The 20,645-nt window shown below is 44.2% G+C and overlaps 1 protein-coding gene across 1 annotated transcript in view; it reads left to right on the top strand.

Moving 5' to 3' along the window:
• The window catches only part of LOC106731034 (ryanodine receptor 2-like), a 48,755-nt gene that overhangs the window by 18,606 nt on the left and 9,504 nt on the right, over nt 1–20,645 (top strand). Inside the window, 5 exon segments of the mRNA XM_032460762.1 lie at nt 1,303–1,495; nt 2,040–2,126; nt 2,555–2,883; nt 4,407–4,511; nt 15,522–15,593. Coding sequence (XP_032316653.1) covers nt 1,303–1,495; nt 2,040–2,061 — 215 coding nt within the window. The 3' untranslated portion in view covers nt 2,062–2,126; nt 2,555–2,883; nt 4,407–4,511; nt 15,522–15,593.

The raw sequence follows: 20,645 nt of genomic DNA, 5'->3' as shown, positions 1-20,645 counted from the left end.
TCTTCCCAACTTCGTCTCTGCCCAGTGTTGCTTTGTTTCTCCTCTGTGAATGAGAATTGAATTTGGGGCATCCACATGCCATGTTTGTAAGGGCCAAAAGTGTGAAAAATCTTTTTTAAAAACATTTTTATCAGCTACAGATCTTGTGACAAACAGGGATATAGACCTTTATCTGTGAGTTGTATTGCTTTTGCATGATTTTTTGGTATTTTTTTTTAAACAAGCTGCCTTTATTATATTCAGGGAATTCTCGAAGAATCACTTGGTAATGAATTTATTACTTGCAGATTTGAATATTGATAAAATAAAAAGTGTACACATTTTAAAAAGTGGCTGTGCTCCACTATTGGTATTTCAAATATGCTATTGATGAAAATCTTGGCATACTAGAAATTTTTTAAAGGTGCTATAAAAATGCAAAGCCTGTGTAATCAAATCTATTTTTGTCCAGCTCAAACTGAGAAATTTTGTATGTTTGCATTTGTGGGCATGTGTGTTTGGGAGAACCTTACCGTCTGGTCTTCCAGTGTGCCCGTGGAACTAACCAGGACAGGAGTTCTGACATAGCCAAGCATGGGTGTAGGTCACAGGTATGACAGGACAAGGTATGACATGTATCAGGTATCATTTTCATGCCTCGCTGGTGTCCTTCTGTGTCCTACTTAAGAAGCCAAGATCCTGTGTGAAAGAAATCATAAAATAACAAATCAGTTGACATGTGTGGTCTCTCAGTAAATGTGCAAATGATCACATTTTCTGCTTTCATTATCTTTTTACATTTGTATTTTATAAAGTAAAGGGGACTTAATCTTTAAAAAAGGGTCTGAGATAAATACCTGCTATGTCTGATTCTCTTCTTTTAAACCATTAATTTAATCATTGTAACAGCTCTACAAGGTGTTGCTATTTGGTTTATAAGAAATCAAGGTTTATAGAGGTTAAGTAATTTGCTGATGGTCATACAAGTAGTGGGTGATAAAGTTACCATTTCGCTTCAAGTCCTTCCCTAGGGACTTCCCCTGACATTATATTATCATCAGCTCTAAAGTGGTATCTTCTTCAACCAGCATTCTCCTGCATGCACAGACCTCTACACGTCAGAGGTTCATTTTACAACAAAGATAGCTGCATGGCTTCTGGAAAAAGCAGCACTGTTTTGACAAAGGATGTAACATAAACCATTACTGTGCATTCAGGATTTATTCTGGTCCAGTCACTACCTATTCAGATCTGGGACTTTGGCTCTGAAGGTGATTCTCTGAGATAAGAACGCATGACCCTCCTTAATGTCTCTCTCCATAGGGTGTATTGCTCGCACTGTCAGCTCACCAAACCAGCATCTGCTGAGAACTGAGGACGTCATCAGTTGCTGTTTAGATCTAAGTGCCCCAAGCATCTCATTTCGAATTAACGGACAACCTGTTCAAGGAATGTTAGAGAATTTCAACATTGACAGACTCTTCTTTCCAGTCGTCGGTTTCTCCGCAGGAATAAAGTTAGTATTTCTGTATTTTTGGTCTGTTTGCCTTCTCACATCTCGTACGTTCACAGTGGACTTGGCACTGCCACCACCCCTGCTCCACCCACCTCCTGTCTCACTCCTGGGCATCTGTCTGCTGGGCATTTTGTCTGTTCCTTGAAGGATGGAGGTGAGAGTCACCCAAGAGGGGACTCTCAGGAGGCTGAATGCTTTGTACACGTATCCAGCCATTTACACGTACTCAGTCAGCTAACTCTCCGTGTCCGGTGTCCTGACATATTCCAAGTCCATATAAGTCCACTTTTTTGTTTTATCAGGATAATTCAGCAAGGTTGTATCAAAGAACCAGTTATTTTCTCATGTTTATTTTCATTAATTTTTCTTTCCTCTTCATGGTATTATGCCACCCTACTCCAGACCCCCTCATTTCGACAGAAACTGCATGTTTTTTGGCTTCTTCACATGTCACCGTCTACCTGTTCCACTTGTAACTCGGCTCTGGTTCTCAGCTGGGCCAGCATGGTTTCTTCTAACCCTTCACTTTTTTTGCCACTACCAGGTGGAAAGAGAAATTAAAATAACAGTTCAGCAGATGGAAGTATCATTCAATCCCCTTTAAGGGATTTCACTGGGAAACTGGACACCGGTAAGTGACTTTTTTGTTTTTTTGTTTTTTTTTTAATCAAATCTCATCCAGCTCCGTACTTATAAGTTCATAGATACTTAGATCATGTCTGTTCTTTCTCTGTTGATTATTTGGGCATCTCAGGACATTAAATGACCAAACACTACAGACAGGTATTTCGTTCCCATAGGAATATGATGCATGTGCTTTTGTTATTTCTCCAGAGAGTGGTAGGTTTTTGCTGAGCCATTAATTTAATCAGGTTTTACTTTTATGATTAGAGGCTTGTAAAACTAAAGTACTGACAATAATGTTACTTAGGCCAAAAAAATGGGGCATCAGGTAATGTTAACTTTGTATTAGTAATTTATTCCTTATATTTTGTTGATTAGGAAACTTTCCTGTACACCAGAGATATAACTGCCCTCCTCGATGTGCATTTTTTTTAGGGTACGCTTCCTGCTTGGGGGGAGACATGGAGAATTTAAATTCCTCCCCCCGCCTGGCTATGCTCTGTGTTATGAAGCCTTTCTGCCAAAAGAAAAGTTGAAAGCGGAACACAGCCGAGAGTATAAGCAAGAGAGAACTTACACACGGGACCTGCTGGGCTCCACGGTCTCGCTGACACAAGCCGCCTTCACCCTGATCCCTGTGGATACCAGCCAGTACCCGGATCAGCCAGGGTGGCAGCAGCTGCATTGAGGTCCTCCTGAGAAGCGGGCTGCAGGCTGTTGGCCGAGACCCGCAGGGATGCATTTCGCAGTAATGCAGTTTACAAGTAAGACACGTTTCACAAAATAGTGCTCCTCTTTACCACGTCTGCTTACCCACCTGCTAGTCTGTTCTGTTTTATTTTCTAAGTGTGGTTTCAGGCCACTAAATTGGTTTTATAACATCTAAATGGGCCACAGCCTGAGGTGATGCGTACTAATTTCAGAGTGTTTTTCACACAGGGTAGTGGTGGAGTTTTCAGTTTCTTCTCCCATCTAGATACACTTAGTGTGCTGAAGTGACTTCGCTGACTTTTATCTTGGGTAGAGGTTGAGATCATGGGCTCCAGACCAGATGTCTGCTGTGGGACCTGAGAGAATTACTCATTATGTTGACTGGGGTTGACGCGGTCGGTAAATAGCACACCGGCACAGTGCTTCGCAAATTGGCACCCACGCAATGTTAGCCATTATTCTTGCTTTCCTCTTGCATAGATTTGGAGATAGCCGTAACATTGACAGTGAATTCAGTATTGGTTTATTTTGGTGGTGAAGTAACTGTAGTCAGGTTGGTTAGATATTCATAGTGTGTCCATTCGTTTTTAAAGATCAAAGGCATTGCTTCCAAAGTCTGAAGCAGAATTAATACTGAGCCTCAGAAGCCTCAGTTCTTAAGTTCCTTAAACCATATTTCTGGTCTCTCCATGCTGGCTGTTTATAGTATGAAGTAAAACAAGCAGATGAGCTTTCTTGGTGGCTGAAATTCAGTTTGTGGTGTTGGTTGGTGGGACATGGCAGGATGGGTGTGGTGCCACCACGGTTGAGCAGTGAATGCGATTGGAGGACAGAAATGGGCTAGGTGGACAGTGGGGTTCTGCAGCATAACTAGCACATTTAGGGTTCCAGAGACCTGGATAACCTCTGCTGTCTGGAGGGCAGGTGGCAGTGCTGGCCTGCTCTGGTGGAAGCCCTGCCGTCCAAGGGCGTTGTGGGCAGTTGTGGGCTCTACGTGGGGAGGACTAGTTGTGGGGGGACATCCCAGATGTGCACAACCAACCGCTCTCCTCGAAAACCGCTTTGTGTTCTCTATGAGGAGAACATGTGCAGATTCCCCCAGCCCCCGAGGCTTATATTTGGAAACCACCAAAGTGACACAGCTAAGGGAAAATGCAAAGCACTGCCGTCAGGTATTTATAGGCTCAGAGAGCTGATGGCTTATCTCTGGGCACTGAGCCGTCTGCGCTCTGGTTGTGGATGCTGGCCGGGCTGGCTCAGGAATGTGGGGGTGAGTTCTCTAGTGAATGGTGTGTGCTCATCTGTTCGACCTCTTTCTTCAGGAAAGAGCGCTGTCCTCACCAGTACTCTTTTCTTGCTCTCTGACTTTTGCTCGTAAATGCCCTGAATTTACCTAACAAATGTTTCCGTACCCAGCCATCCAAGCTGAGAGTAGATGGGTTGGAGCCTAGTTACACAATTACATTTTAATGGTTGATGAGATGGCTTTATTTTGTTCAATTCACAGTGAGGACAGTTAGCACCCTGTTTTATTACATTTGTTTCTGATGTGTTTTCTTTCTCTCTTAAATTTTAGATCGTGTTGCCTCCGCATCTAGAGAGGATAAGAGAAAAACTGGTGGAGAATATCCACGAACTCTGGGTCATGAATAAGATTGAACTCGGCTGGCAGTATGGCCCGGTACATAACTGTATAATTTACTTTCAGATTCTGTTAATGCATCTTTCTGAAAACATACCTTTTTCCCCCTCATCGTGCTGTGTGGTGACAGGAATGGGTCAGATTGATTTTTCCCTACACATTAGTGCTCGTGCGGTTCTTCTCTACAAGAGGGAATGACATTGGTGGGTTCATTGAAGGATGGCTTTGTGGCCTAGACAATTGAAAAGCTATCGCTCTTCAGGCTGAAAGTTACATTTTAAAATCAAGGTTCCCATATAGAGACAATAGGCATTGGCTTCTAAGGCACTTAGGAAAAAAGTCTTTGAAATTGAAAGTGAAAAGTGAAAATGGGAAGAAGTCAGTGTGCTTCCCCCACTGACGTTTCCCTTCTCTCAGTTCCGGGTGTCCGTCCTCTGGGCAGAGGCTCGCAGTTGGCCTCCTGAGTGGAGGGTCAGCTGAGGAATAATGATTGTGTGTATTTCCAAGTGACTGTATTTTAGAGAACTTAGTTTACAGTTTCTCACTAGAATTTAGATGAACTAAAACCAAGATGACTTCCCATGTAATCACAGTGTATCATATACCTTTTTTTAAGCAGGACTGTGGCAATGCTTTCAGTTTTTAAAAATGTTGTTAGTCGGCAATGCTTTCAGTTTTTAAAAATGTTGTTAGTCTGTGTATCCCAAAGGTTGTAACACCCTCTTATATTTGACTGTATGTAGAAGTGAGTGTATTCACCCCAGTCATAGTTTACTGCACTGAGCTTTGAATAATGACATTTATTACTAGTGTTAATGGTAATGTGCTATGATACTTTATACTAATTAGTATATTACTACGTTTATTGAGAGCTTTGCCTTTTACATGTATCCTCACTCACAGGCATAGGTTAACTGTTCACAACAGCACAATGGGCTGTGCTGTTACTGCAGTTTACTAGTGATGACAGGGCTGAGGGTCCTCAGCTGTGAGATGCCTGGGCTGCTGGTCAGTAACTGTGTGGGGCTGGGGCCAGGCTTTCTAGCGTCTAGTCTAGACCCAATTCTCACTGTAAGACTTGCTGATGCCTCATCAGAGAGTGGGATCCTGTCATTATCTCAGTAATGGTTAGACAGAGTCAAATCAGGAAATACCTATGAAGTACCCAGTTTTGTGCTACATTCATTGACTTTCAGAAATCAAGGAAAGGAAGAAATGCTAAATACAAGATTGAACCATCAGTTAAAGTCAGTAAGAGGAGAGATGTTATAAGGGGAGGAGTGACAGACAACATTTACTAAAACATTCAAGATGAGGGAAAGATGATGGGCAGGATTCATCATACATTTCAAGATGAGAGGAAGGGTAACTGGCAAGCTAGGAAGATTTAAAAAGATCTCACACAAACAAAAGCCCTTCAGAAACCCCGTATAGTAACAGGAGCTGTCTGGTGGGATTACACACAGGAAGGTGGTCTCTCTGCCAGCGTCTAAGGTTACCTCATAGATTACGTTCCATGGTGAACTCTTAGTTATGCTTCTTCTTTAAAAGGGAGGAAGATAGGAGGTCTCATTATTATCTGTTCTCCCGGTAAAAGTCAGTTCATCTCAATACCAGACCTGCTGTGTTCAAAGCACCCTTGAGTTTCCAGATACTGAGAGTGCGGTGCCTCAGAGCCGTCTTTCCCACAGTTGCTGCCAGTTATCCTTTACCTGCTCCAAGGCTGAGAGTAAAGCAACATTGGGCTTTGTGTGCCTTAAGGGTGTCAGGATGCTGACAGTGAAGGAGGAATATTTACCTCTGTCCTGGTAAAATCAGAGAAGGCTTCCAGGAAGTGCTAAATATTTTGATCTGAGCTCTGCAGTTAGTGTGGAAGAGCAGCGAGCCTGGGGACAGAAAAAGGGTCAGGGAGAGGACTCAGGTGGCCCAGGTGAGTTTCCCCACGGTGTGCCAACCGTGGGGATGGAGAGACGGGACTGCAGGAGATGTTTGAAGCTTAAGTATGGGATGTGGTAAGAAAGGGAAGGAAACCTGGACAGATTTCTGGCTTTAGCTTGGACACCCACACTGGAGGGTGTGGTGTCAGTTACTCATGGGTTTAGAGAATACGAGGGGGAGGGACAGTTACATGAATGCAGAGTGAGTGACCTCAGGGCTTGGACACAGTCATGTTTACTTTTATGTTTAGAATCAGGATTAAATTTTATAACCCTAGATTTCATTTCCAAAGTTAGGTACTCAAATAAGGAAAAAACAACTGTAAGCTTTTATGTAAGTCCTGTTTGTTTGTAATGATCACCAAAAAGAGAAAAATAGATACCTTGTTTTTAACTTGGTGACTCCTGAAGACTTTAAAAAAATCATGCGGGTGTTTGCATACTTTTTGTGTGGCATTTATAAAACCTGGTAATTATCCCCATGGGGTGATTTGTTCCCTGACAGCATGTGACTGCCTTCCAGGTGCCAGCGTGGCAGCACTGCCAGTGCACTTCAGGTCTCCAAGAAGGTAGAAAGCTAATCACTAGTGCAGGGGTGAGGAGCATCCTTCTCATTAATTCATTCCTAAAAATCTTGAATTCAGTTTATTCTGATCGCTGATACACATTTTCAAGGACGAATATGAAAAAATGCCTGTCTCATGTTAACTGACTTCGTTAAGGCAGTGGAGTGATTTGTGAGAGCAGGAAGTCATGTCCAGCAGGTGAGATGAACAGCTGGAACCACCTCAAAGAGTTTCTGCCAGTCTGTTCTGATGCCAGTTGAGGTCTCCAACGTGTTTGGCTCTAAACACGTATAAATTACTACATGTCAAAATTAAGTCATTCCTACACCTTCTTACCTAGAACTCATTTCAATTTACAAAGCGTTGGTCGTGCGGCTGCCACGTGCCAGGTGTGTTCTAGGTGCTGGGGACACATCATCAAAGAGCAGAAGAAGCCAGTCCCTGTCCCCTTGGTCTTACATTGTGTTGCCACATTGGGCAGGTGGGCAGTATGAGCCTCATTGAGAAAGTAAGGATTAAGCCAGTGCCGTAAGTTGCTGAGAGAGTGAGCGTGTGGGGTTTGGGTGGGGCTGGCTCGGAGGTTGGAGGTTTGAGGAGTTAATTCAAAATGGCAGGGTAGACAGGAGACTGAGAGGGACTGCAGTGTGCTCTGGGAATGGCATTATTCCAGAGGGACAAGGGGCAGGATGGAAGAGGGTTGGGGACTGGACAGGAGGGCGTGGCTTGGTCGGCTTTTGAAGCGGCTGTTGTTCCTTTCCCATGGGCTGCCTTCTACTCTGAGGTGGTTAGCTAGGAGTGTGGGGATGGGGGTAAAGTGATCAGATCTCTTTGAAAAGACAAGTTCTAATGAACCAGAGGAGCTTAGACAAGAGGTGGAGATTTTGGATCAGGGAAACCAGCTGGGAGAAGGCCGATGTGGTCATCCATGTGAGACAGAATGAGAAGCTTACCCTGGGGAGTAGCCATTGAAATAGGATTGCCTGGCCCAGAGACATTTCAGGCAGGTGCACTGGCTTAGGAATGACTAGATACAGCCTGGGAGACAATGTGTCACATTTAAGGGGAAGAGGGATGGTGTTCCAAGATTGTAGATGTACAAATTTGGTACCAAGGACTGAGTTAAATTTTGGACACTGGTGAGAACAGAAGGTCTCTGGGACATCAAGCAGGAATTGAAATTTTTGAGTCTTAAACTTAGACACAGTGTGGATTGGATATAAATCACAAGTGCACAGGGGAAGGGTTGAAGTAATGGCAGCCCTGGATAGAGAGGGAGGAGCTGTGCTTAGGGGCATGTGTGTCTCAGTTGATAACAGCCGCAGAGCCTTGGAATAGACCAACCAGGGAGGAGACTGAGGAAGGGACCTTGGGAAAGCTGGTATTTAGGACATGGGCAGGCAAGGAAGAGTCACAGGAGATCCAGAGTGGTAGTTAAATGGAGAACCAGGGACGTCAGCTGTGGAACCCAAAGGAGGATCAGGGTGTGGATGTGTTAAATGTATAAGGTGTTCTGAGAGACTTAGGATCAAAAGAGGCCTTGTCATAGGCTTTTGGGTCTTTGTTCTGTGATTTGTTAAATGAAACACTTCAACCAAGTGATTCTTTGAGCCTTTCTACTCTTTCTACAGAAACTCTAGGCGTTTGTAATGAAGGGACTAGGCTCTAGAACTAGACAGACTTGGGTTGGGTCATCACCTCTGCCACTTATGGGTTGTGTGACTTGTGCAGGGGACTTAATTTCTTTAAACATTTTTCTCCTCTGTAAAATGCAGCTTAGATATTAGCTGCTGCTTCATGGGATTGTTGTGAAGATTCAATACAAAAATGCACGTAAAGTACTGGATGCAATTAAGGGATCAACAAATTTATTGTTGTTTCATCATTGCTATTTGGATAGAAGAGCAGCATTTAGTCAGATATGGAAAAATCTGAGGGACCGTGGGCATGTGGGTGGAAGTGTGGTGAAGCATAGACTTGGGAGGAAGAGAGGCTGAACTATATCAAAGAAATTCTCTCCTCTGTTGAACTGAGTGAGGTGGGGAGGGGCTACTCATGCTTGCTAAGTAAGCTCTATGTGCTAGGAACGGATGAGCATGGTTTTTGAATAGTTGGATGTTTTCATTTTCAAGTGAGAATATTCGGCATCAGATAGATCCCATATCTCCTCGACTGAGCTCACTGGCACTGACTGCAGGTTTCCACCTCTCCTGGGCATTCTGTATGTTAAGTAGGTGTTTTATTAAACATGACACTTGAGATCAGGTTTCCTGCTAATTCTTTAGGTAGCTGGTTATTATTACAGAGAAAACTAGGGGAAATTTCAAATACACTTTAATATTCTGGGTCTACTCTCCCATTGCATGCATATTGAAGACTGCTCCATCCCCAATATAATTTCTGATTTAATGTTGATAGTTTGTCTGTCAAATTAGTCTCAGAATGTGTTCAGGTCAGCATACCGTTGCTCTTTCAGGTAGTCATGTCAGTAAGAACATCCTGGTTCGTGCCCCTTGTATGGCGTGTTCGACGGGTGGAATTAGATTTAAATGGTTGTCAGATCATGACTTGAGGAAGAACATGAGTCAGAAACAGGCAGCAGGAGCCTGAGGGATGCTACTGAAGAAAGAACAGTTGTTTACATCTGTTACATTGTGAGATGGAGCAATCATTTGCATATAATGATAGAAATAGTTCCTTAAATTTTATATGTATAGAACACTATTCTTTCAAGACTTGTTAATATCACTGTGTAGAAATGTCTTCATCTCCATCTGTTCTCACCCTAAGACATTTCAGAGCCTTAGAGAGCAAGGGGAAGGCAAGGGAATGACAGGACAGCCAGGAGGCAGCCTTTCTTTCATTGATATGAATCTGTCCTGGAGAGAGACACATTATGATAACCTAAAAATACATTCATTTTTGAAAAAGGAGTAAAAATAATTTGACTTTTGGACAGTGATTTGAAAGCTGCAGAAGTTCCAGGGAAATACGTTAACATTTCTTCTGTCTCATAGTTCTTTGCTGTAATTATGATGTGACTGTCCTCAGTTACATTGTTACTATAGTGAAATAACTAAAGTCAGATCAGGTTGGTTATAAGAAGTAGTGGAATTGATTAAGGACATGGCCAGAAGTGACAGTTACTTCTGAGTAATTTAGGAGCATTTTGGTCATAAATATTCCTAAATGGATTTGTCAATCTGCTCATGCCTCATTCCATTGACAGTTTTTGGATATATGTAATTATAATTGTAGCAATTGAAAATGCAGTTCATTGATGGGTCCTGTAATTCGAGGTACCAGTGGAGTGATGGAGTGATCTTTAACTTCCCCTTCCCACTTAGATGTGTATGCGTAGGTGATTTCCAGTGCATTCTTATGAGAGTATTAGTCAAACTCCCAGGATGAAGAGTGTATAGTGTCCCATTCAATTGGAGAGAGAGCCTACCGAAGTTAAACTAAGTATATTCTTCCCCCACACATCCTGCTCATGTTGCTTTTATGGATTGAATTCTGACATGTTCGTGAAATAAAGCATTGCTGTTGTTTTATTTTAAATTTCTTGAGATTCTTCCAGAATGAGGTATGGCTCTAAAACTACCAGTATACAGCTTGTGTACACAACACCAGAAGGAGTGAGAATGTGGTCTGCAGAAGTTGTGAGCAGTCAGGTGAGAGGGAGAAGTGTGCTGAGCATTAACTGCAGGATTATGCTTTCTTAGTTCTTACACTCTTCAATAGTGAGACAGAATAAATTAAGGAGAGAGGTTTTGGTAGTTGGCAGATTTGTCAGATGCAACATAGTTTTTAAATTATTGCTTTAAAGATGTGATTTCATTCTGGAGGCTTACAGTTTGATTACCAATTTTCTTTCAACCCTGAAATCTTTTATATTGGGAGTATTTTCTGTTCTAGATTCTGTCTCTGGATTGTATCCTATTACTTTTGTCCATTTTTATGGGAATGTAATAAAATACCAACAAAGGCATTTCCTTCATGTGCACACAGACTTACTAATGGATTAAGGATGCACTATCTGCATGAAGTTTGTTATACTTTTAAATTAATGCATTTTAAAAGGGAATATTTTAAAAATATTTGTTAATATTTATTTACTAATTAAAATAAGTTAGGGAAATATTATTCAGAATTATTATTTGGGATCTCTGATTTGGAAACCAGTATTAGGGGAACATTTTTCGAAAAGCATTATTTGTCTGTTAAAACAGGTTTTACCACATAGCTCATAAGTAGTTTTATTCATTCAATAACAGTTTGTGGGATGAGTATCATGTTCTGGGTGCTGGGGTTAATGTAGTATCTGAAATGATACAAAGTCTCTTTTCTCAAGAAGTTTACATCCTAGTGGGGATATGTGACAATACAGACATAAATATGCTTGTTTATAAATGCACACACAGATCATGCATGCATAGGTCAAATACAGTAGGTGATGATGAGAGCTATGGGTCAGCGTTCGTGGTTCCTGTGTGTTAGAGACAGACACAGAGAGAGAGCACAGGCGCTTGAGTGTGAGGGAGGCTGTCCTGTTTCCGTCTTGTCTCGGTGTATGCTTGCTCTGTCCTGTTACTTCCAAGTGCAGGACCGTTAGGTCATTGCTCCTAATGATGTCTGGAAGTAAACGCTGCGCTTGCGTTCCAGAATGTGACTCAGCAGGCAGAGCCATGCCGTATGGAAGCATGACAGTGCTTTTGCCTTCATGCCCCTTTAATGTGATGATTTAATGAGCCTGAGTTGTAAATAATTGATAAGGCGCAAGAGGGGTTAATACAATGAATTCCATGTCTCAGTCTGGCTGAGAAGGTGGTGCATGGGGTATGTCTGTGTTCACGTTTGGATGACTGATGTCCTTGCAGGGCTGGTATGCCCACAGTCACTGCCTCGGAGCAAGCTTGTAAAACTCTCTGCTGTGCTCCAAAATGGTCAGGTTATCTTACAAGAGCTTTTCTTCCCTCTCTCCCCCTTCAGGTCCTGTGTATACCTTTTTAGCCTGGGTCTTGGGACTAGGCTAGCTTTGCTGAACAGTTTTGCAAGAGTAGGTCTAGGAAGGAGAGCTGTTTGTTTTCTCCTCTTTGCCTCTTCTCCCTGGAGAGAGATTCAGTCTCTCTCCCAAACTCAGCCTCCCTGCTGATTGCAGAGAGCACGGTGGCCTTGCTTCTGTCTGTCATCACTTAGCAGCATGACTTAGTCTAGAGCTTCACACTCAAGAAATGACTGGGCTAGAATGTGTTGTTTTCAAAAATATAGCTTTGAAGGCAAAGGATTAAAAATAGTCACAGAAATTGGAGCCATTGGATTTCAGTGAAAATGAAAAAAACAATTGAAGTGTTTGATGCGCTTAGAGTGAACTGAAAGAGATAATAGGTTAAAAATCAGTGGTGAAGGGAAAAAAGAAATCTCTCGATTATTTTCTTCATGAAAGTGTAAGACCATTTTCACTGGTCCACGTTTAGTTTATTAACTTTAGAAGTAAGCAGTATCTTTCAGAAAAAAAAGAAAAGAAAAGCTTCCTCTTCTTTTTAATTTCCAAATGCCTTTGTGATTGTGTTATATTCTGTGTGGAGTGGAAAGTAAAAGTAACAATGTGCTTTGTTGTTTTTCTGCTCTAGTCCGATTTATACGATTCTTTTAGAATGGAGTATGAGGATTTGATTGTTTCAACCCATGATGGTTCATTTACATTTTATGCAGACGTGTCATCTCAGAACATACCTGTTTCCCCTTGTGCAGCAACTTAAGTAGAAATATCACAGACTCAGCCCTGAGTAAATAGGGGGTGCTTCTGTACATGCTGTTCAGACATGTACTTCTGCATTTCTCTGTTACTATGAAGAGATTCCTGACAGCTTGCTTTAGCGCCTGCCTGTGGCCCAGCTGCTCAGCCAAATGCCCCCATTGGTACTTAACATAGAAGACTGGTGTCCAAGCAGAAATTCTACTGCAGAAATATGTAAACTGAAGCACTTAAAATTTCTCTCTGCAATAACCTTTTTAATCCTGGGTCTACTTATCAATCGCTTTAACTCAGTTCCTTTCATGTTTATTGAGAGCTTGTGTGTCCTAGGCATTTTGGTGTGTGCTGGCTATGAAAAAGTGAATGAGAGCCAGCCTCTGTCTGTAAGGAACTCGGTCTGTTAAGATCTCAACAGCACTATGTCCAGGAAGAAGTGAGTGTTAATTTGGGAGAGGCCAGTCACAGTCTTTTTAAAAATTAGCTTGTAGAAAACATACCTTAACTATTCTGTCCTTTGAGGAAGATCAGTCAAGGAGGACTCTTTGTTGACCTTAGATTTTGAGGTGATGCTTCTGTTAGCCTATAAGTTAGTCAAACAAGCTTCTTGTCCCAATAATTGCTTTGAAACTGCCCTTCTGTATCAGCTCTGAATGGAAATTGTGTGTGAATGTGTGTGTGATTTTCCTGTTTCTCAGAGGATTCATGGGTGGATCCTCAATATATGGGGGCTGGACTTACTCAGTTAGGACATGTTGGTAGTAGAATGTCCCCAGCTGCCCCAGAGTAGTGGTGTCACGCACTGCCATCCATTATTCTTGCTGGTGGTGCATTCATCTCCTCTGTGTAGTTTTCAGCCAGGACTGTGTCATTCATTCTTGTACCCCTTTTATAGTGACATGTATGTGGGAATCTGCACCCAGATGCTCACTGTTTTGTCCTTGTGAAAGGAGTAAATGGAGGGAAGAAAGTCATGCACTTCATTGTAGGTTGTTTAAGGAGAGCAGTGGGATGCCTGCATTGAGAACCATTCTGGTTAACTCAGCAGAGTTTGAGGGCCCCATTTGTATTATTTTGGTGAACTACTGAAAGATTATTATTGGCTGGCAAGTCAAGAGGTAAAGAAAACTCAACTAAACCAGCATACCAACCTGAGTGCACAGAACACTGTTTTGAGGCCTATAAGTCCCACATCCTTGGCTGAGAGCCTGCTCTGCTGGAAGCACCTTGACCTCAAGTCTCTCTACAGGGGAGAATCCCTACTCTGATAGCAGGAATCTCTGTCTTGAAGACGGTGGTTTTAAAACAAAAAAACTGGTGGTGTGGTTTGGGGTATCTTTGACAATCTGATGTATGTAATAGATTCTTCATAGAAAATGCACTTAGTTGCCAATATGCAAACTTCTGCCTGTGGGGTAATTTTTGTTAGGTTAATTTATGTTTTTCTCTCAGTATTTTTCCTATTATTTCCCCCAGTTTAAGCAGCTAGCATTCCCTTTGCTTTTTTCTTCTCAGGGGAGGTGTGAGACTTGGCAGAAAGCTTAAGTTGTCTACAAGGCCCTTCCCTTCCAGACTTTTATTCTCTAAAGAGTAAATCCAAGGAGGTGGTTATGCTTCGTATCTTGGACACAAGGGAGAGAGAGATTGCCTCTGACTGAAAAAGAAGATAAGAGATTTTTTTCCCCCAGACTTAAAAGACATTCTTATGGAGCAAATGGATGCCCACAGGGGGAAAAAAGAACAAAAAGAAAAGATCAAAAGAACCGCAGCCTAAGCCTCACACTTTATACAAACCCTAATTCAGATGGGTCATTTGTGTAAATGTAAAACATAAAACTATAGAACATTTAGAAAAACTCTTTGAGATCACAGTTTCAAAACTTGACATAAAAAACATGTCCATGAAAGGAAAACATTGATAAACTGGATCTCATCAAAATGAGAAAGTTTTGTTCTGTAAAAGCCCTGTGAAGAGGATGAAGTGTGAGGCCCAGTGGAGAGGGAGGCAGTGGGTCCTCGGGAAGTAAGCGGTACATGCATAGCAAGCTTTGGTTTCCTTAAAGCAACCTTAAGGGATTGGTACAGAGACCAGTTTGAGTAAAGTATGTACATTACTTAGCATCATGTCTGACATATTAACAGCCTGTTGTAATGAGAGCTTTGGAACTTGGGTCTGTGTGATGCACATCCAGAGAAGTTTCTCTTTGTGTGAGACTGTTCTGTTGATATTTATATTTTTCTGTCTCACCATTTAGCAGATTATTATATTAAAACATTAAAATTAATGGGTTCTTACATTTCTTCTAAATATTTTAAATATCTGGAATAGAATTTAGAACTTCAAATAACCATATGCATGTGTTGAAATATAATATATTAAACTATACCTGAACTCATAGCTGAGTGCTTCTGTGGACTGAAATTAGATGGGTAAGGTGAATGTGTTCACTGGAGGGAGGGGAGAGGGAAAGAAAGAGAGTGAGGGAGGGGGGAGGCAGGGAGGGAGAGGAGAGGGGAGAGAGAGAAGGCCAGGGGGAGGGAGAGGGAATGAACGGGATTAGAGGGAGTAAAAGAGGAGAGGATGTGTTTAAATCAAATGTGTATTCAGATCACTGTTGTTGTTATTTTGCTATTTTTATTTCCAGTTATATTCTCTCCTACCAAAAAGTATAGCTTTTTCTGTTTATCCAAAGACTTCCCATTTGTTCCTCTCTTTAATTGGCTTGAATAAATAGAGTCCAAGAATGAAAAGTTAACGTTTTGTTTGTTTTGTTTTGTTTTTTTTTAACGGAAGTGTTCACTACGAAGTTGGTGCTGTATCTGTTCACGCACGTTCCCTGTGGAGGCTGGAGACACTGAGGGTTGCGTAAGTAGAGCTTGGTGCATCCCATGCTCTGAGGGTGCAAAGTGCTTCTGCTGCTCTTGTGCTTTTGTGTAAAATGGCCATGCTGATGGCCAGCTTAAAGACTTAAACATGTAGACAAGACACTATAAACCTTTTAGAAGAAAACATAGGCAAAACATTACCTGACATACACCTCAGCCATGTTTTCCTAGGGCAGTCTACCCAAGCAATAGAAATAAAAGCACAAATAAACTGCACAAATGGGACCTAACTGAACTTACGAGCTTTTGCACAGCAAAGGAAACAATAAGCAAAGTAAAATGACACCCTATGGAATGGGAGAAAATATCTGTAAATGATTTGACTGACAAAGGCTTAATTTGCAGAAAATATAAACAGCTCATAAAATTTCATAACAAAAAAAAAACCCAGTCCAAAAATGGGCAGAAAACCTAAACAAGCATTTCTCTAATGAAGACTATAAATGGCCAATAGGCACATGAAAAAATGTTCAATATCACTAATTATCAGAGAAATGCAGATCAAAAGTACAATGAGGTATCAGCCCACACCAGTCAGAATGGCCATCACTCAAAAGTTCATGAATGATAAATGCTGGAGAGGGTGTGGAGAAAAGGGAACTCTCCTACACTGTTGGGGGTATGTAGTTTGGTGTAGCCATTATGGAAAATAGTATGGAAATTCATTAGAAAACTAAAAATAGACTTACCCTATGATCCAGCAATCCCACTTCTGGATATATATCAGTAGGAAACTCCAGTGCAAAAAGATACCTGCATCCCAGTATTCATAGCACCACTATATACAACAGTCAAGACATGGAAGCAACCTATAGAAGCAACAGATGACTGGATAAAGAAGATGTGGCGTATTTCTACAATGGAATACTACTCTGCCATAAAAAGGGATAAAATAATGCCATTTGCAGCAACATGGATGGACATAGAGATCGTCATTGTAAGTGAAGTGAGCCAGAAAGATAAAGAAAAATACTGTATGATACCACTGATATGTGCAATCTTAGAAAAAAAGACACTAGGAACTCATCTACAAAACAGAAAGAGACTTGCAGACTTAGTAAACAATTGTATGGTTGTATGGTCACCAGGGAAAGGAGGTGGGAAGGGATAAATTTGGGAGTTTTTATATGTGGTGGCTAACATTTACAAATGTTAACCACTATATATAAAAGTAGATAAAAAAAATGCTTCTTCTGTATAGCACAGAAACATATGTTCAGTATCTGGTAGTAACCTGTAATGGAAAAGCTGCTACAACCACCAACTGAGGAAGCAAGAAAAGAAAGGAGAGGTAGTTATCCTGGGCTAGAGCCCAGTCCTGGGAAAGTCCTTGACTGCCGCTGATGCTGCCCCCTCAGTGCACTGCACCCTCCTCCCAGGAGCAGGCTGACATGAAGACATGCATCCTGTGAACCTGGGGCAGCAGAGGCCGCCCCCAGAACAGGCCCTAGGACAGATGGGAGCTAGTCCACCTGCTGAGGGAGGGCAGCACCCGTCCCTGTAGCCGTCCTCTAACTGCATGGTGCCTACCTCCCCGTGGCCTCTAACATTGCTTTTGGTTTTGTTTTGCCATAGGAAGAGCTAAGCATCTCCCTTCTGGCTGTGGCTTCACACTTAGAACAGCAGTGCCTACCCCAAGATTATGCACAGAGTTACTATAGTTACTAAAAGGGCTTCATTTTGTGCATCTCATCTTTAATCCATCTGGATTTTCCTCTCAAAATACAAAAATGCGAATTCATGTAAAAAATAATTCACCAGTTCCTGCTTCAGATATGTAGGCAGACACAAAAAGCCACCTTTTATATGATTTCTTTGATAGGGAATCTCCAGGATAGGTGGAGAGACAGAAAGAGAATGGGGATTAAGCCTTGTCTTGGGCTGGGGGAGGGAGGTCATGTGTTGTGCTTTGGATACAAGCTTTTACTTTGAGGAAGGAAATAGTCTGAAACCAGACAGTGGTGTTGGTCTCACTGCATTATAAATGCACTTAATGCTCTTGAATTGCACAACTTAAAATGGAAAAAGGCTGAACTTTATAATTGTAAACTTAAACCATAAAAATAGAATATACTGTAATAGAAAATAAGAAATCTGACTCCATATTAAATATGCTCTTTTGGCTTAAACACTGCCTTGTTTTCTAGGCTTAGTCTTGCCAGCTCTGCACCTTTTGTAAAACAATGTTGCCTTTAGCCTGAAATAGACAGGAGAGCCTATTCTCAAGGCTCTGACCTTTAAGGAATTTAACCCTTTTGCACTAACATAAAGACAACCATTTGAAAAATAGAAAATAATATTTATTTTGTTAGAGGTTTTACAGGGCCAGCATGACCTGACCAATGTGGACAGCTGCAGACCAAGTTAATGGCAGACTTAGGTCCTGGAGAACCATCTTCCCCAAGTCAGACTTCAGACTCCTTTTCTAGTAAAAGGGGGAGGGGATGTGGTTGGCTGTTGCAAACTTCTTGGTGTAGGACTTTTCATGTTCTTGGAATCCTTTGCAGCTGTCCACATGGGTCAGGTCCCCGTGCCCCTGTAAAACCTCCAACAAAACAAAGGTTATTTTCTATTTTGCAACTTGTTATCTTTATAGGAGTGCAAAAGTGTAAATATCCTTAAAAGGTCAGAGCCTTGAGAATAGGCTCTCCTGTGTATTTCAGGCTAAAGGCAACATTGTTTTACACAAGGTGCAGAGCTGGCAAGACTGAGCCTAGAAAACAGGACAGACTGTTAAAATGAAAGGAACAGATCTAATACGGAGTCAGATGTTTTCTTTTCTACTACAGTGCCTTGGTGAGAGGTAAGAGGGTATTTCTGAGTGGGTCCTCCTCTGCCCCAGGCTGGGGTTCACGCAGGAGCCCTGCCAGGTTCACCATGACTGTGGACCTGATCTATTATAATTACCTATCAAAGTCCCTTCAATTGCCTGTAAAGTACATGGGGGGAGGTGGAGGCGACGTCTCATTGGCGGGTGAATGGTCAGTCTCTCTGTAGGCAAAGACCAGCGTTGTGGAGGGTTCCAAGGTGGCCTGGCTAGTGCAGCTGCCTGCTTTGCTCCCTGGCCTTGGCTTGGACACTTTCGAAGCTCCCATCCCTCTTCCCTGGCGTGAATAAACAGGGTCCCTGAACCCACCAGGATTGAGCCCAGGCCATGAACATAGCCCACCCACCTGCTATCTGTCCCCAGGTTCAGCTGCACCCTCCACACCACCCTCACTCCTGCAGGTCCACGTGCCCAATGTCTCCGTCCTAGGGGTCCTGATCAACATCAGGGCCATCAACGAATCATGGCCCACAGGCCAGTGGTGGGCAGCGTAGGACCACCCTGACCCGCTGGCTCAGAGGAGGCACAGAGCAGAGAGCAGGGGTCAGGGTGCAGGGGCAGGTATTGTGACCGGCTCCAGCCTCACCCAACACACCCTGTAGCCTCCAACACTAGCTGTGCAGCAGCACTACAGGCCTGATCCCCGCTGGAGGCAGTCGCCAAGGAGACCAGAGCGCAGACCTCCATGCCCTATACGCAGGGTATTGGGTGAAGGGGTCACCTGGGATAGGGATGCACTGGGAGTGAGGGGGATCCCACGGGGAGGGGGGACACGCTGAGGGGTGAGGGGCCGCTCAGAGTGGAATTGACCTGGCTGAGGGGTGAGGGGGACCATCTTGGGATGTTGGGGCTCCTGCAGTGAGGCATGAGGGGTGGGCTTGTGGCGTGGGGGCCATAGGTTACTAGCGTGCTAAAGTGTTGGGGCGGTGACATCGGTGTGAGAGGAAGTCCCATTTCGGGGGTCCGGTGGGAGACTTGGGGGCTTGGCTGTAAGGGGGGGGGGGCCGGTCACGGGGTATGGGAGGGAAGGCGAGCAGGGGGAGTGGGGATAGGGGGTGTGGCCTGGCCCGGAGCTGGTCGCGGTTTAGGTTGGGTGCCAGGACGGATAGGTGACGGGATGGGGGTGTTAAGGATGGAGACCCGGTGGGGCGGGTAAAGGGATGGGCCCCCTGCCCCAATGCCAGGCCCTTGCTCCCAGCCCGGCACCAGTCCCCACCTCCCGAACAGCAGGGGGTTCCAGCCCGAGCGTCCGCGCTGCGTGCGGGAAGAGGAGGGGCGCGCATGCGCGTGGACACACAGACTCGCCGACCGGACCCGCCCGGAGCGTGTGAAAGCCGGGCGGGAGCCGAGTGCTCCCGGACCAGCTCCTGGAGGAGGAACGCGGCCTGGGGTCTGGGCCGCCGCTTGCTGCCGCCGCCGAGCCGTTAAGGGGGCGCTTGGTGGGGGCGCGCAGGTCGGGAGCCGGCGGGTGAAGCCTGGGCTGCGCTCGCGGCTAGCGGTGCGTAGGTGAGGCCCGGGCCTCGCGACCCGTTAGGACCCTGAGGTGGGTCGTGGGCCACTGCGTGGTTCGTGGTGCCCACTTCTCCTTCCCGCTCATTAGTACGGGCGCCTCTTTGCCGCTTATACCCGGGGAATAGCGGATACCGCCACCCCAGGAGGTGGGAGGGCACCTGACAGCCAGGGAGCAAGTCCGACTGGCCCTCAGGCCATGGCCTGTTCCCAGGAGGCGGGTGCGGTCAGGGTGCGGTGGCGGCGGCGGGGAGAGGGGTCTACCCTTGGGAGCTGTGAATTTGCTCCCATCTCTCCTGCGTCCTGTCCTGGGGACAGCTTTTGGTGTTCAGATTTGCAGGGCCTATGTTGCAGGTCATTTCTGTCCCTGGGAGAGGAGGAGGTGCTGCCAGGGTGCGGGGGCGGCGGCAGTGACAGCGGGAAATGGGAGCAAATCCCCGCGCTAGCATAGGCAGCCTCAATCCTGCCACCGCCGCCGCCCCTGCCCCCTGACTTCACAAGCACAGCCTCCGTCTTCCAGGATCAGGCTGATCTGAAACTTGAGTCCTGCGAACATGGGGCAGCAGAGGTTAAGGCCAGGACAGGCCGCTGGGGAGTTTGAAGCATTCCACAGGCTCGCAGAGGCGGACCCCTAAACCTGCCGCTGCTGCCGCTGCCTCTGACCACACCGCGCCCGCCTCCCAGGGGCAGGCTGAC

This window comes from Camelus ferus, chromosome 18 (genome assembly GCF_009834535.1).
Source record: "Camelus ferus isolate YT-003-E chromosome 18, BCGSAC_Cfer_1.0, whole genome shotgun sequence".
NCBI classification, from domain to species: domain Eukaryota; kingdom Metazoa; phylum Chordata; class Mammalia; order Artiodactyla; family Camelidae; genus Camelus; species Camelus ferus.
Note: the sequence above shows the minus strand (reverse complement) of the source record. Positions and strands in the feature narration are given on the sequence as shown.